General features: G+C 43.0%; 1 protein-coding gene and 1 pseudogene across 1 annotated transcript; both read left to right on the forward strand.

Annotated features, from left to right (window-relative positions):
* Window positions 1-1,653, forward strand: LOC112976610 (annotated as a pseudogene).
* A 2,586-nt stretch (window positions 1,654-4,239) lies between these two features.
* Window positions 4,240-10,029, forward strand: LOC112976621 (gamma-crystallin B-like). Its single transcript, XM_026088063.1, has 3 exons — window positions 4,240-4,479; window positions 7,501-7,797; window positions 9,754-10,029. The coding sequence occupies exons 1-3, from the start codon at window positions 4,240-4,242 to the stop codon at window positions 10,027-10,029; spliced, it is 813 nt and encodes a 270-aa protein (XP_025943848.1).
* The last annotated feature ends 6,224 nt before the right edge of the window (window positions 10,030-16,253 follow it).

Below are 16,253 nucleotides of genomic sequence, written 5' to 3' on the forward strand. Positions count from 1 at the left end.
ATGGTATATAAAAGCAACTGCTGTGTTTGCTCACAGACTGTCAAAAATGGGAAAGGTAAGCGGAAGCCCCAGTATGCCAGTATCCAGCTCTGACACATACACTGGGATGGGCTACGAGTCTTTGCAAATGTTTGTACTGCACATCGTTGTTTGGGTTTTTTTTTTTTTTTTTTTTAAATGAAGACAAGAGCTTCCAGGGGCGCTGTTACTAATGCAGCAGTGACCACCCCGACCTGCAGTCCTGCGTGAAACAGTGCAATTCCATCCGGTGGAAAAAGGCAGCTGGATTGTTTAAGAGAACCCCAACTACTTGGGACACCAGTATTTTTTTAAAAAAGGGGAGACTATCCTGACCTCCAGAAGTAGCTGGGTCTCAGCAACTTTGTCAGGTCTTGCCATGTAATCCTGCAAGTGAGTTCTTCTGCCTGGCACTGGATCACCGTTGGAGAAATTTGATTTGTTTTGCCCTTTACGGACGTAGTTATACAGTCCCTTTGAGTAGCCACTGAAGGCACAGGCAAAATTCAAGAAGGCAATGCAAAATTCCACTAGAGATGAAGGAAGTTAGCTGTTGAACATCAGTGCCATTTCTAGAGCCTGCTCATAACTTGGAGATGCTAAAGGAAAACTGAGTGACTATTTCCAGGCAGGCAGTCTTTTTACATTACTCAGAGTAGGCCTAGTGGGGCCAGTTGGTGTAAAGCTCTGCTACGGACTGATATATGCAACTTGCTCATGACCGTAGTGGGTCATGATTTGATGTCACAAGAATACATTACGTCATATTTGCAACAGTTATGCCTTTCCTAAAGCAGAGAGCTATGTGGTTTAAACCAGGCAAAGAGTTAAGGCTTGTTGAAGTACTTCTCTAGTTAGTAAGATATTCTATAGAGTGACAACCCTAGTAGCAGGAACACTCCAGGGGCCTGTGCTTCGAAGCTCTGCACCAGTATATGATGGGAGAACATGGAGCAACATGGTAAATGTGTTTTAGCAGCACAGTTCTGAAGGGACTGCATTACCAGGTCATGAGTAAACAACACAGATCATCTCAAAGTCACATGAATACATTTTCTCCTATTGCTACAATACAGAATAAATCCCATTGCATCAGATCATAAAGTATCCTCCTCCGTTTATTTCCTACCACACATGTGCACATGTGCAATTGCTGGCATTCTTGAACTCGTCCAGGTGAGCAGAAATGAAACCTTCTTTATTAACTTTGAAAGAATGGGTGTTTTAGCAATTCCCTATCTCCGTAAGAGAACAGTTTCTCAGAAATGCACAGTAATGGCTGTGATAACTGCCATGTTCAATAACGCCAGAATCAGTTAAATTTCAGTCTTTCCTACATTTTTGCTGTTTATCACTGCAGAATTCTGCTTCCCACAAGATTCAGCTCTGCAAAAGAGATGAGCTCCAAAGCCAAATGTTGGAGCTCACTGACAATTGTCCATCAGTCCCAGACTACATCCATCTTTCTGAGATCCACTTCCACAACATTTTAGATGGCTCCTGGATCTTGAATGAGATGCCCAACTTCAGGGGATGACAGTATTTCCTGAAACTTGGGCAATACAGAAGATTCCTTGACCGGGGTGCAGTAAATGCCAAAGTTGGCATTTGAGGAGGCTGGTTGACTTGCAGTGAATTATTGTTCCCATGCTAAGTAAACAGTGAATGCATTCCAAAATCCTTTTTCAATCTAATGTTCCTTCAGTACTAAAAATGAATTGAAGCTGTGCAGTCCAGAGTAAAATCTGATTTCTCTCACATTTTGAGGGGAGGAGTGGGGGAAGCAGAGGGTTCAAATACAGACTGCACAAAATAGGCAGAGCTTAAGTCCACATTAACCTCCAGCTTGTTTAGAAGCCAAAGTGAATTTTTTTTTTAAGTATTCATGATTATCCAGCTGTTGCACAGTACATTACAATTTAAATAGCTGTTATAGATCCAGCTACATATTGCTAACCCTGGTAAGTACAGAGCTGGAATCTCTTCCTAGATCAGAAATTGTAAAACTGAGGAAAACTTAGAGAAAAGAATCAGATCTTCACATTAGTAGTTACATCCAGTGAAGTGCTGACAGAGGAGGAAAATACCAGCCAGATGCAGAGGAACACAGAACACAGTGAACACTGTATATTTAGCATCAAATTCTTCATGCCCAAGGTTTGAACAAGCTTCTCTGTGCTGTTGACATGCTCTTTCAGTGGCTCTTACCACTCTGATCCCACCTATTCTCAGATTTCTCCAGAAAGAATTTTTCCAGGTCCTTGAATTACACCATTTTTGTACAGCACCTTTTAATGAAGGTGTACTTCATGAACTAGATATTAGCTGGTGTCAGTCATCTTGGTTCCAACTTCAGAGCTGCACTGATCTGTTCCAGCGGGAGATCCAGCCAACTCTCTCAATCACCAGACTATATTCAGTGTACAGAAGGAATTCAATAAGCATACCTGGGTGGATTAAGAGCAGGACAACATCCTGTTGGGCTAGGAAAAGTCTATTGCAGCTTTAATTATCATTTATGTATATATCTACTAGTCGTCACTGAATCCCGTGCCAGCTGGCTGTTTGTGCAAGAGCTACAATAAAATATAAACACCAAAGGGATCTCACATCTTCACAGCAGATCAGTTATCATTTGGATACAGTGGGGTCTAAACTTTTTTGCTCCCTAAGGGCTTCCAGGTATGGTTAGGCAACTACACTTCTGCTTTTCAGCAAGATGCTGGAGAATTTTGGAATGGGAAGGCAGTACAGAGTGCACAGAACTGCTAGGACAGTCTGCAACCCTATCTGCTACCTGTTTAATTTTAAACTATTTCATCTGGGCTTTAAATGGCAGCCTTTAATCTGTTTTGCATGTTAAACATTCAGGTAAAGCCCTTGAATAAAGCCAAGAAACTTTTACAGCAGTGGGGTAGGCTGTTTAAACCTTGCATCTCTTTACTTGCTTTGTCAGAAACCTTGTTTATCCGTCGTTTCGCACTTGTGTATGAGCAGCCTGTTGGTGACGCTCACCGATTTTTTCCTGATAACACTGGGGAAGAAAATAGTCTCACATACAGAAGAGGAAGAGAAGTGCAAAGAACAGTACTACCTCTGTAGTAAAGGAGGACAGTCTGCCACTGAACAACAGGTTGTTCAGCTACTGCCAGCCCAGTCCCATGCCTGATGTGTAGAAGAACATCGTGCTTCAGCCAGAGAGAAAGAGTATGAACCATTCAGTTCTCAAGGTAAAGGTATGAAAATCATGTTTTCTCTTGTTTACAAGTGCCCAATATTGTGCATTTATAGAAAGAACAATGTAAATAATAGGCACAACAGCATGCTTAGGTTAGCATACAAACAAGGTTTGCAAAATAACATTGCAGGTTAAGCACAGTATCTGCTTGCCTGCTTAGAACCGAAAAGCCAAATATTTAATTTGCCTTCAGCAGAACTAAGGGAAAACAAGCAAACAAACAAAAACAGTCCAGCTCCCCAGATAGCAATTAACATATGCCCACATACTCAAAAGTATCTAGTTCAATTACTGCAATTGAGAAATATGGCTACAGTGTTGTGTAGGTTATATGCTGGCATTCCCTTGGGCAAAGGCAAGAATGAACAGCGATTTATTATTCAGTGATCAGAAAGATAGTTAGGAAGTCTGCATTCTCAACTCTGCCGTGTCCTAGAGTTTGGAGGTGGGTAAATGAACCTCTCTGTCCCAAATTTCTCCACCTGGCAGGCAAGAACATTGGTGATGCCTGGTTTTCAGAGCATGCTAAGATATTTTGTTTATTTTTGTCTCAAACTACTCAAAGACTCTCGGGTAGATATTAAGTAAACAAAAAGGGCACTAGACAGAGGAAAAGGAGCACCAGGAAGTCACAGAGAACATCCAGGTTTTTGATAAAGCTGAGACTCGCTATGTAGCTTGTTTTACAGTTGGTAGCAGGCCCAGAGGCTAACATGTAGTCTGTATTTTCTGTATATAAACACTTACCTCTATTTGCCAATTATCCTCATGCTTGAGTTTTTCTTGGAGCTGAGAAAATATTCTGAATCCCCACATTAAGAGCAGCTGTCATAACAGCATGGCAGTTGAGGGCCACTGTTGAGAGAGGCATGGCTACCCAGACTCCTTAGACCACGGATACCTTTCAACCAAGGAGAAACATCTTGGCTACACCCAGAGTTTAAGAAGAACCCGCAGTCCCTCATGCAGCACGCAGCCGATCTATGGCACAGAGCACTAAGAGTGAAGAGATCCTGCAAGCATTCAAGAGGAAACTGGACGAGTTTAAGATACCCAGGTTGCTGACAAGTTACTGGGCTAGATGGACGATATGGACCAGTCTAACCCAGGACGGCTGCTCTTACGTTTCTAAGTACGACAAAGAATTCACACACCACTGTCCCCACACTGGTCTCAAGCCCCAGAAGTACATCCTGACTTCCATACCAAGTCCAGTGCCTACTGTATAGATAATAAAGGATCTTAAAGGAACCCAAAGGGCAAGAAGACTTCACAAAGCAAACATGATCCCAGAAAGAAGAAAAAAATAGTATAACATTTCTGAGCCTGTCAAAGGTCTTTGAGAAATGCTGGCATAGGCCTGCACATAGAAGTGATCCTGTAAGCAAACTGAATTTGTTTTGCATTAACCATCAGGAAGAAGGTATTTTTGTCCCAGACGAAGCATGGAGGTATTCAGAACTGACTGCTAGACTTGAAAATTCACACCCCTCCCTTAATCAGCTTTCTTCTAGCATTAAGGCCACAATTTCCTGGCTGGGCAAGCACCTCCACAACAGACACTGACAGAAGGAATGATACCATTTATAGCACACCTGAGAAGCACAGCTGCAGCTCTATAAGAACAGGCCAGCTAAAGATCTGCCCCTGCAGTTTTGCAGCTTCATGGAATTGCTATACAAGGCTCATAGTGCAAGACATGCAAGAAAGCACAAACATGCACATATTTTGATTGAACAAGAAACCAGCCAAGTAAAAAGATCCACCAATGCTCCACACAGCATGAGCAGGAAATATAGCATCACATGTGACATAATTTTGTGAAGGGTGATTCAAAGGTGGGTGTAAAGGGAGGGAAAAAGGAAACAAGCAGGAGAGAAAGGAAGGGTCATTTGGGGGGGGGGGGGAGAGGACAATTCCGTTACAGGAATATTTACCACTACAGTCCAAAACTTGTGCCATTTCTTTTTACCCTTTGAAAAAGTCTTAGCTGTTCCCCACCCCACCCCCATCAGATAGCATTTCCCCACTGTTTTAACATTGGTTTGTACATAGGCCATGCAACTACTAGATTGAATGGAAAATACTGAAAATAAGGCAAAAAGGTCTGATATGACCCTGTAACATACAACTTTTACTCAGGTTATCTCCCATTAATTTGAATGGGATGTAAATTGGAAAAAAAGTTCCTGCTAGTGGAATATAAAGATCAAGGCAGAATAGCTACCTAAAAGGCTCCAGAATACATCAGCTTCAGCCTGCCCTTCCAATAAACTCAGAACAGCTTAGACTGAGACTGCCTCACATCCAGACTTCTAAAAACTACAACACCATATGGATTGACTACGTATCACACCATACCACACCAAATAAGGACCCAGAGCGAACAAAATCTTGAGCATCTTTGGCATTGATCAGACAGGATTATGAAAATCATCACATTTTTCCCCCTAACAAAAAGTGTTGCAAGTTCAACTGCGACTGAAGTTTCAAGTAAAGAAATCAGTATGCCGTTACATTTTGCCTGAACAACTCATCCCTGAGCTCCAAAATCTATACATCCCCTGAATGAAACTTTTACTTTGCAGAATAAAAAGGCTCTTCTCTGCCTTAAACAAGTGGTATCCTTCTTTGAACTTCTACAGTCTTTTATCTGTGAAATCTGAAGCGCTTCTAGTACAGAATTTCAGCAGTGAAATCTGGATGGATATTAACATCCATTACCCAACATTTTTGATTATGTCATTTTCTGCCTCTCACACACATCCTTACTGTTAAAGTAAATTGATAGCAAGGCCTGGTCTGAAGGCCATTAAAAACCAGGGCAGGTTTTATTATCGTACTGCCAGAACGGCTTTAGAGCATCATCACTGGGAATCCATATGCATTAAAAAGCCTTTGTCTCATATAATCAGGGAGCAGAAAGAGATTAAAAATAAAATGACATGAAACAACTCTGCTGCAGCAGTACCAGCACTTTCTCTTGCATGTGTTCCCATCAGTAAAATAATGAAAATATTGCTCAACGTGCTCTTTACTTTGATCCCCTGCTTATTAACAGTAACAAAGTTGGTACCCACAAACTATCGTTATTGTCTTTTGTTTAAAGAATGACAATGGAGAGGGAGGAAAAAATATTCATTCTCCTTACTGAGCAAAAAAATTCTCTTTTGCCCTATTCCTGCGGATCCAGCACTGTACATTCTATATAAAGGACTGCTGACTCCTTCTGCATACTGAAGTCTCACAGCTAAACTTGGCAAAAATGCAAAGGTAAGAACAGCTGAGCGAATGGAGCACCGAAACAGCCAAGAGCAAGTATAGTTCCTTGCAGGCAAGTGTGTTTGCAAACACAGTTTGTTGGTATACCAACAAATTAATAGAGAGGAAACCCCAAGTGGTTGTTTTGTTATCTAGGTCTTTGTTTTTGTTTTCTAAATAGTGTTTTTAGTATACATGGAAGCTTTCAAATGTAAAAACATTTACATGTAATAAACTTTTGTTTTTATTTTTCTGTCTGGCTAGTTTTCCCTTGAGTTTGTCTGCTGTTGAAAGAGATCAGAGTTAATATATTCTTAGACTTCTAAGATGTACAGGAAAATCAGGTTGAGGTATTTTCTCTATTCCAAACAAGTGTAGTAGATATCAAACAATGCCATTGAATTTAACTACCTGTAACCAATTTTTACTTGATTTTACTGCTGTTTATATAACACTGTCCAGTAGGACCCAGAGTGCTAAATGATTAACTCAGGTTGGCCACAATGGTCCTGTTTTGTTCCTTTAACCATTAAAAAGAGCTGAAAGCTTCAGCACGGAGTTCAGATGCAAGAGAACAACTCCTTCCCTTGTCCGCATACTACATTGCGGAAAGTTTGCAGAGGTCCAGGACTGGGTGCAGGGAACCAGGGCACAGAGCTGAACAGCTACACAGCAGAAGCCAGCTGTCCATGCAGCTTTGGGTCAGAGAGAAATTTAGGCTGCGCTTTACCTACCAGCTGCTGGACATCAAGTATTTCTGGGAGCATCTGGAGAATTTCCAGTATGAAATCATGGTGAAAGTTGCCCCCCTTCCCAGAGTCCCAAAGAGACATCTTCCTGCTGTTTGTAATAGTAGAGAAATAAAGATACCAGTGACAGTCTACCCATCCTATGGAAGATGGACACCAGGGCTTGACTAGTCTACAGGCCTAGCTGAGCTGTCCCCATTGTCCCAGCAGTCTCTGGATTGTTCCGTACACCAGGTAAAGCAAAGCCAGCTTTCCAACAGCCTTTCTAATGTGACTGGGGTTGGTTTTATTTTATTGCAGATCACTTTCTTTGAGGACAAAACCTTTGAGGGCCGCTCCTATGAAGTCACCACAGACCAGCCAGACCTGTGTGCTCATCTCAACTGCTGCAACTCTGTCAAGGTGGAAAGTGGCTGCTATGAACATCCTAATTATGGAGGCCATCAGTACTTCCTGAAGAAGGGAGAATATCCTGACTATCAGCAGTGGATGGGCTCCAGCGACTCCATCAGGTCTTGTATCATCACAGCAGTAAGTTGTCCATATTGTCTCCATGGATGTTACTGCCCATATTAGCCATAGAACATTGCATCCCATTTTGACAGCTGTGGTACAAACAACACCTTCTACAGGGACCTCTATGCAGAACATTAGGAAGTTAATGGCCTAAGGGGGTTTATATGCCCAGAGAGGTAAGCAAGCCAATTGGTCCCCTGTCCCTTCTCCCAAAAGCAACTCCCCCCACACGCACACCAAAAATAACCACACGTGTGAAAAGTTATTTACATGTATAAGCACTTAACTTCAAACCTACTGAAACCACTCTGACTATACATGACCTACACAAGGAAGTCTTGTACAGAGCTGGAAACCAAACCACATTTCCTGTATCTCAGTCTGGCGTTCTTTTCTCAAGGCAGGCAAAGTTGGTAACTACACTACTGCAGAGGCAACCTGATGCATCCCACTGCAGAGACGCTGCCACATGTTTCAGCTGAAACATTGCAAAGGAAGGGGTACCTGCCTCATGTTGAGATTTTCTGAATATTTCAGCCCAGCACAGAACTGTCATGTTTCCTTCCCCCTCCCCCTGCCCCCCCAGACTCATTCCCCCAAACAGCAAAGTTTTGCTAAGAGAGGAGAGGTTGCAGAGATTTGAAAGGTTTCAGTACTCTTACATACAAGGCAAAGGATTTGAAATTTGGCCCAGGAACAGCATTGATGAAATGTGTCCTTCTTATGTTCATGAAAAACCTGTCTAAATTCATCCATGTTGTAAGCTTGATGTACAGCCTGCACTTGCTCTGTCTGGTAGGAGCTTCATAGCTCCTCATCACAGCTAGATTCCAGATATATTCCATCTACACAGGACACTGCAGCTGTTTCCCTCTGACGTGCAGTTCTGGGTTGCACTCAGCCAAGTCAGGTCTGGGTCCAAGTGCTAAAAGCTAGCACAGAGCATCTTATGCTCTTTCAAGTCGTAGAGAGAAAGAAGCTGCAGATCAGGGAACATCAGCTTGGACAAGAGGACTGATGGGAAGTCTCCAGGAAGGAGAAAGTAGACTGGATTAGTACAGTGGGTAGAAAGTTTCTAAAAATAAATTTCATGTCTATGTCCTTTCCAGGACCAGAACAAGAGTGTCCAGAATTTTGCAGGTTCAGAAGGTCTGATTCCACAGATACAGACACTGAAGTTTTATTTATTTGAGTAAGGTGTTGGTTTATGCACAGCAGCTGTACCATTGTATCTATACCACTGAGGTTAAGTAAACCTCCTAATGTGGAAGTAGTAGAAGTGGCATGAAGTTACTTAAGGGCAACAGATCGTTCCTGTACAAGACAAGACTGCAGTGCTCTATCTGTATAATACACTTGACCAGCTGGACAGAGACTAGTACAAGAACTGTACTGAGCACTGAGGCAAGAGCAGACAGTATTTTCCCATACCAGATCTTTGTTGTGCTGGATACTTCAGAGTCAGAGGTAGTCCTGAAGCACAGCTTATAATCTTGGTAGACGAAGAGCAGAAGAAAATAAATTGCCCACTTCAAGCAGTGCAACAAAAATAAGGTCAGACAGAACTCCCCTCTGCCCCAGCCAGAGCCTTATCCAACTATTACATCGACGTCTAGGAATATTGAGGGTACATGACTGCTATAGCAGTCCATATACTACACTGTGCTTTCATTTCCTACCTATAGATATAGCCAAAGTGTGGTGGTCTTGGCTGGTCACCACTTCTGCTTTCTGCCCTTCAGGAACTTCTCCAAAGTGACTAGAGTTCTGCTCTCACCAGAGCAGAAAAGATTTACCTTACTGTTGCACTGCATTAGGGCCTAGTCAGCTTCACTCCTGTTAAACTGACTTTTCTCCAAATATTAGTGTCTATTCACTGCTGTATTACTAGTATCAGTAAGGCATTCAGCAAACTGTAGTCACCTAGACACCTGACATCCTGTGCACCCATGTTTGGATTTGCCTTCACAGCCCCAGAAGCACAGTCAGCTACAGATCTATGACAAGAATGACTTCGGAGGCAGGATGTTGGAATTCATGGATGACTGCCCTTCTCTCCAGGAAGATTTTCACTACAGCAACATCCAGTCATGTCATGTCCTTGAGGGAAGCTGGATTTTCTATGAAAAGCCACACTTCCATGGGCAGCAATACCTCCTGAAGCCTGGCGAGTACAGGCAATTCACTGATTGGGGTGCCACGACTGCCAAAGTTGGATCATTCCAACCAACAGTGGATATTTCCTAAACACCACTTCCCTGAGCTACGCTTCTCTTCACTGAGTAGTGCCATTAGTACTTTATTATAGCTAAGAAATTTCAGAGCCTAAGTAGGTTAGACTCCCATTTCCTGCAATGCTTTTAGCCCATGGTCTAAAGCCCAGTAGAGTCAGAAACCACCTGTTGACTGCAGTGGGCTTTGGAACCTGTTCTTGCTTTACTGGCAGGAATAATTCCCCTGAAATCAGTGGAGATGAGCAGCTAATGGGTAAACAAGCTCAGAGGAAACCTGCATCTGAATTGCCAAAATGAATTTTGATCTGCAGTCTCAGATCAGTTTAGTGTCTTTGAAGAAAAACATTATTTCAGATGTTAGAGGAAAAAAAATACATAATTTATGATCAGGAAAATCCAGAAGATCTCACTTGTAACTGAGGCCATGGGGAACAACTCTGTGCTTACATTCACTATAGGATGTACCTTACATCATGAGCAGCTCCGTTAAATCAGTGTCCTTTTCAGAAATAGTCCTCCCTGTGAATAAACTGGCAAGTTTACATCCATGGTTTCTAGTCATGGAGGTGCTGCACATAAAGTTCACAGCTGCAGCAGTAACACCAGGACATGACTTAAGGCAGAGCAAAGCAATTTTTCCATCTTTATCAATACTGATTATTTTTGTCAATGACCACTTGTAATGCTATTGATATCAAAATAAACCTTTTTGCTGCTTATTCATTTCTCCATGGTGAAAGACTGCCCCAGTGCTGTATAGTTCTCTGCTCCCATTTGGTATTTAAGTCAGAGGGGTTTTGCACAGGACCATATAGCTCAAATTTCAAGATCAGGGCCTACACTATGCTCTTTTGTTTAGCCAAGACCTCACACTGTTTGTAGACATGAACTAATGTTCACCCTCAGTAGCACTGGGAAGTAGCTACTTTCCCTAGGGTCTTGGGTCAGAAGCCATAAGAGAGACCCATTATGTTAAGGACTCTACAGTCCATTCAGTGTAGAAGTGGTCCCCACAAATCTCTCAAACACTTCAACAGCATACTGTGTTTACTTAACACTGCAGGATCTTTTAAAACTATGTTTTCAAGTTTTACAACACTGGCCATCATTCAGGTCTCTATGCCCTTTCTGTGTCAGAAGTTAGGCTAGCAGAGTCCTTGGAGGATTCACAAGGTCACTGTGAAGGACAGAGCCTTGGTTTCATATCTCACTCAGAGACAGGAGGCACTGTATGTGCTGCAGCTAACATTCCCACTTCTGTGAGGTCCTGGCCAAGTGCCAGCCCCAGGTTGGCACTAACATTTTGCAAGAAGTCCACTTTTAGCAGCAATCAGAGATCTCCTGAGCACATTCCCCTTCAGGTGCTTCCCTTCATTTGGGTCCTTCCCCAATCCAACAAGAGTCAATCTGTCAGAGAGCCCAAAAGCCTTAAAGCTACTGTAGCAGGAATTCTCTGGACAATGCTACCCTGTCAGCTCAGAGGGAATTAAGTTCAGAAAGATCCCCAAAGAGTAATGATACCTAGACATCCTTCAATCCTGGTTGCTGCCATGTTTGTTTCCTGTCACACTGAATACTTTCAGAAGTCATGCTGCAGATCCAGATCTGCTGAGCTCTGCAGCATAAAGAAGTCATTCAGTGAATGATTTCATAACCGAAGCAGAATGATTTGGAGCATCAGTTAAGTGCAACATAAAGAGCTTCAGGCAAAACCATCCTCTTTTCAAGCTGGACCAAGGCTTGAAAAGCTTTCCGTTCCTTGTACGACACTGAAATACAGCTACTGGTAACTTTACTAATCACTGGCAATAATATGGTGGACACTAAGGGATGGTTTGTTTTGAGTGAGAAGTCAGTTTTGATGGAGGAAGGAGAGCTCTTCTGCAATGCAGTCTTGTGCCATAGCTACTGCTGTCTCAGAACATCTGCAAAATAATGACAACTTTAGCATGAATCTATATATGCTAGATCAAGAGCATCTAGCATGAATGACAGTAGTGGAGAGGGGGTAGTTGTCAGCCTGAACAGCCATCCATGAACCTTTACCAGCTGTTAGGATTTGTAAGAAACCAAGCAGATCAAGCATAGCCCCTATAATCACGTACTATATATTAGTCTAGAAGTGTCCTTAAGAGGTCCCATACACAAGAACATTCCCAGCACAGCTGCAGACTTAAGGCCTCTGGTAAAGGAGCCTATGCAATAGAAAAGAAGCAGAAGAGATGAAGTCATTGCCAGGGCCTTTTAACACAGGGTATTCATTATATTGAAGTCCCCTGGGGAAAACAAGGCAAATATATAGATAAGGACAGAAACATTTACCATGGTCCCAGGCTACTCTGGGGAAAATTCCTTCCCAAATCTAAGTCTGGTGAATGGTTTAACCCTGAGCACATGAAAACAGAAGCCAGGTACCAGAGTGACTTAATGCTATTAGCCGGACCATCACATCCTGGCTTTAGCTGCAGCCAGTCTCCAACACCGGGAAAAAAAGCAACTAAAATCCTTAGATACCAGCTTATATATCAAAGGGCAGACAAATTTCTTCCCAGTTTTATATTTTGTAGATGTCTAAAACTCTGAATTACTGGGGTACAATGTGAACATGGTGACAGAAGAAAGATTAAATACTAATTAAGTCTGCTAGCTTACCTAGTATAACAATTGCACCCTCATTTTATTGTGCAATCACAGGCAGAGAAAGGCAATCCTGTGTCATCCTCAGAAAACTACTGTCTCATAGGCCTTAGCTTCTTGCAAGGGTCAGCCAGCTCCTTTCCAGTAGCCACACCAAATACAACCTGAGGTTAGCTGGGCCTGAACACCCAGGAAGTAGCATCCACAAGGTGTCTTCTCTTTACATACAGCAAAAGGAATTTTGATAGTGGGAGTTTTACTCCCAGCTGCCTTGAAGGCCACTTGCTTACAATATAAAGATTACTCCTTGCTTCTGTGCAACAGTCTACTGGTAAAGGAAGATGGCAGAGTTGAGAAACAAGTTTGTTTCTAAGCCTATTTCACATCTCCATTGTTAGTGTTTTGCTAGTAAAAAAGTTTTAGCCTGAAGACATTAAACAAAACCTCAGATAGAGCTTTGTCATGAATCTGTCTCAGTGGAAGTTTTACTAGCCTAGTGCATGATCTTAGCAGAAGCCCTAGATCTAAACAACAGGTTTCAGAATATCTGAAAATCAGTTACAGGTTTTTGTCTTTTCCATCTGCTTCTACAGAAGAAATAAGCTTAGCTTAACAAGAGTTTACTATGAAAAGGGCACTCTTTTTTGGTTTCTGCCACTTCAGATCTCCTGGTTTAAAGTTGCAATCAAGTATAACCCCTTCTATTGCTAAGTTTTTCCCTAGTCTTTACATCCTTGCTCTCTCCCTACCCACACCCTTCTCTCCATCCATTCTACTGCTGACTAATGAGTTCAACCCATTGTAAAGATGACTGAGGTACAAGTATGCAGTTACTGAAGGAATAAAAAGTATAAAAACCACAAGTATGATAAAGAAGGCACATGAAAAAACCCACTAGTGTGAACAAGCACTTACCAAGAGAGGACAACTAAGAGATACACAAGTGAGAATGGCCTACCTGGCTATTTAAAGTCTGTGAAGCAATTAGTAAATAATTATGGAGAAGACAGACATTCAGGTGACGAGAATTCTAAAAATTAGCTTTCACAGTTTGACCAATCCATACATACTCACATTTTAAAGCACCCTTGGATAGCTAGGAGCTTTTCTTTTTACATCTTTCTCCATTCTTTGACTTTCAGGTCCTTAGCTGGGTCTTTGTGGAGGTAACTACACTGAAGTCACCTAGAATTATACTTGACCTGGGCGGGGGTGTGTGTGTGTGTGAAGCTGTAGCCTGCCTCTCTCTTTCAGAGCACTGAGCTCTCTCATTAGTGCTCATATTCACATGTGAGAAAGAGCTCATTATAGAGTTATTCAACACTGAGTGCCTGTCAGCTGTAGGGTCCTGACAGGGAAAGAGTGGACTTGACTCCCATCCAGTAATGCAGCCATCCACAAGACCACCACTTCACAGTGAAGTGCATGGCTCTGGGGATCCTCTGTAAACTCAGGTTATGAAATTACTCACCCCATACTCTACCAGAGCAGACTGTCATAGTGCTGAGCACTAGTACCTTACTTTCCCTTCAGAGCACCTATATAAAATGAGAACTGCCTGTGTGAGCACTAGTGAGTGCCCAGCTCTAATAAGCTACTGGACACCACTACAGCTCCAACAGAGTGGAAAATGACTGCTTTATGTTCTGTGAGCATCCCAGTTACTTGGGTGGTAGTATTTAACAAGGGAGGAGTCTCCCATGGGATTCTTATTCCATCAAAGCTTGCTGTAGCACTTCTCCTGTACAGGGGAGCAGATGCTGTTATTTTCAAAAGCGAGTGACACAAGGAAATAAAGCAGGATCCCAAAGAAAGATTGGGTTTTCTACATGGCATTGCTTGGGCCTGACTTCTTCAAAGAGAGCAAGTTACAAGGAAAGCTTAAAAAACAAACAAACAGTTGCTTAATCTAGAGAAGGCTGTAAGGAGATATGATAACGACTTTTAAATCACAAAGTGTGCTGCAGGGAACCTCCTTTTCCCATATTGCTGTGGAAGGGACAAATGGTAATGGTTTGAATTTGTTCCAAAGGAGGTGTAGGCTAGATGTTAGGAAAGAGCTCCTAGCAGTATCTTAAGCAGTGAGATAACTTCTCTAAGGAGGATGTAGGATCTCCATTCCTGGAGGCTGTTAACAGAGAGGTGTCTGGGCAGAGTGGAGACACAATGGGACTCTGCGCTTCTGTCTTTTTCTTGATGGAAAAAATTATGTAGCAGCCTCGAGGGGGGAGAGTACTGTAGCTAGTAGCAAGTACCAGAACACATGTATCATGCAACTAAAAATAATCTTACAGACTCCTTTCTGTCAGTGTCTCTCCATCCATGCTAGGAACTATGTTTAGATACTTCAGTAGAAAATACCTGTTTCACTCCTGCATTGCTGATTCACATGATACAGCACTCAGCACAGATCAGGCCTTAAATTTCTCCAGGGAAACTTCAATCATCTTCTAAAGATAAGAAGAAAATTCAAAGCTATGTTGCAGGGACCAATCTCAACCTGTCTCTGGGATCTTGGTTATACATATCCATCCCTAGCAATTTTTTATTCTGCAGACAATATAATGACATTGCACAGCCAGTTCCTTGCCAGAGGATGTCTAAACCTCACGCGAACCTTTGCAGTGGTATGGAAATCCTCCGCAAAGGAACTGGCTGTGCAATTAATGACAAGTCCTGCTTCATCAAGCAAAGCTTGTGTGAGACTTGCCCAGGTGAGGAAAAGAGCCTGCGGCAGAAGGAGCAGAGCTGTAGCCGCAGGCTGCAGGGCCACGACTCGCCCTGGAAACGGGGAAAAGGCGTTCCTTTACGCCTCCCTCCCTCCCTCGCTCTGCTTTGAAGCCTGAAACAGCATTAGTTTCTAGCCCCACTTTCCAAGGGAGCAGCAGATACAGAGGGAAGACCAGGCCCCTTGCCATCCAGTGGAGTCCTTTGCAAGGCGATGCTTAAAGGACTGTATTATAGACCCAGCACAAGAAAAGCATTTTGCTGGAGTATCCTGTCTCTGGAGGTTTGGAGTGCTGCAGAGATACTTAAAAAAAGAGCCACACCAGTAAGTTGAGGAAAGTCTTTTCACATCTCTCTTTTAAAGATCTTATTTTAGGTGTGCTGAGTCCTACGCAAGCTCCGCATGCCAGAACACAGGCTACTTCAAACACAGTTGATGAGCTAGGGGATTTTACATATTTATACATGCCTCAGGCTATGCAGAGAGGCCTCTTTGGGAATGTGAAACATATATGTGCTTGACAGCCTTGATCACTTGTAAAACAGTGTGTCTTTTCATGCAGTTCAGGCTCCCAGAAGTACTGGGCATGTCGATCCTTTTAAGGGTAAAAGGCCTTCTTGTGCAACGTAAATTCACTGGAGGGGGGGGGAGCCTCCTTTAGTTCTGGAAAAGTTGGAATTACGGCCTCAACTCCGAGTGTCTCGGGTTTCTGCAAAGAGAGGTCAGGCACCAAGAAAAGGCAGAGGGCCGCCATGGGGCTGACGCGAACCGGCCGCGCCTCCGCTGGGGGCGCGGGCGCAACGGCCGCAACGGGCGGGGCTAACGGCCGCAACGGCGCCGCCTGCGGGGAGGCGCTGCCCGCGGCCAAGATG

Source organism: Apteryx rowi, unplaced genomic scaffold, assembly GCF_003343035.1.
Source record: "Apteryx rowi isolate R43461 unplaced genomic scaffold, aptRow1 scaffold_12, whole genome shotgun sequence".
NCBI lineage: Eukaryota > Metazoa > Chordata > Aves > Apterygiformes > Apterygidae > Apteryx > Apteryx rowi.

Coding starts and splice junctions, on each gene's coding strand:
- LOC112976621 (XM_026088063.1), top strand. CDS start 4,240: ATGGCACAGAGCACTAAGAGTGAAGAGATCCTGCAAGCATTCAAGAGG. Junction 4,480..7,500: donor TACCAAGTCCAGTGCCTACT/GTATAGATAATA, acceptor TCCGTACACCAG/GTAAAGCAAAGCCAGCTTTC. Junction 7,798..9,753: donor GGTCTTGTATCATCACAGCA/GTAAGTTGTCCA, acceptor TTGCCTTCACAG/CCCCAGAAGCACAGTCAGCT.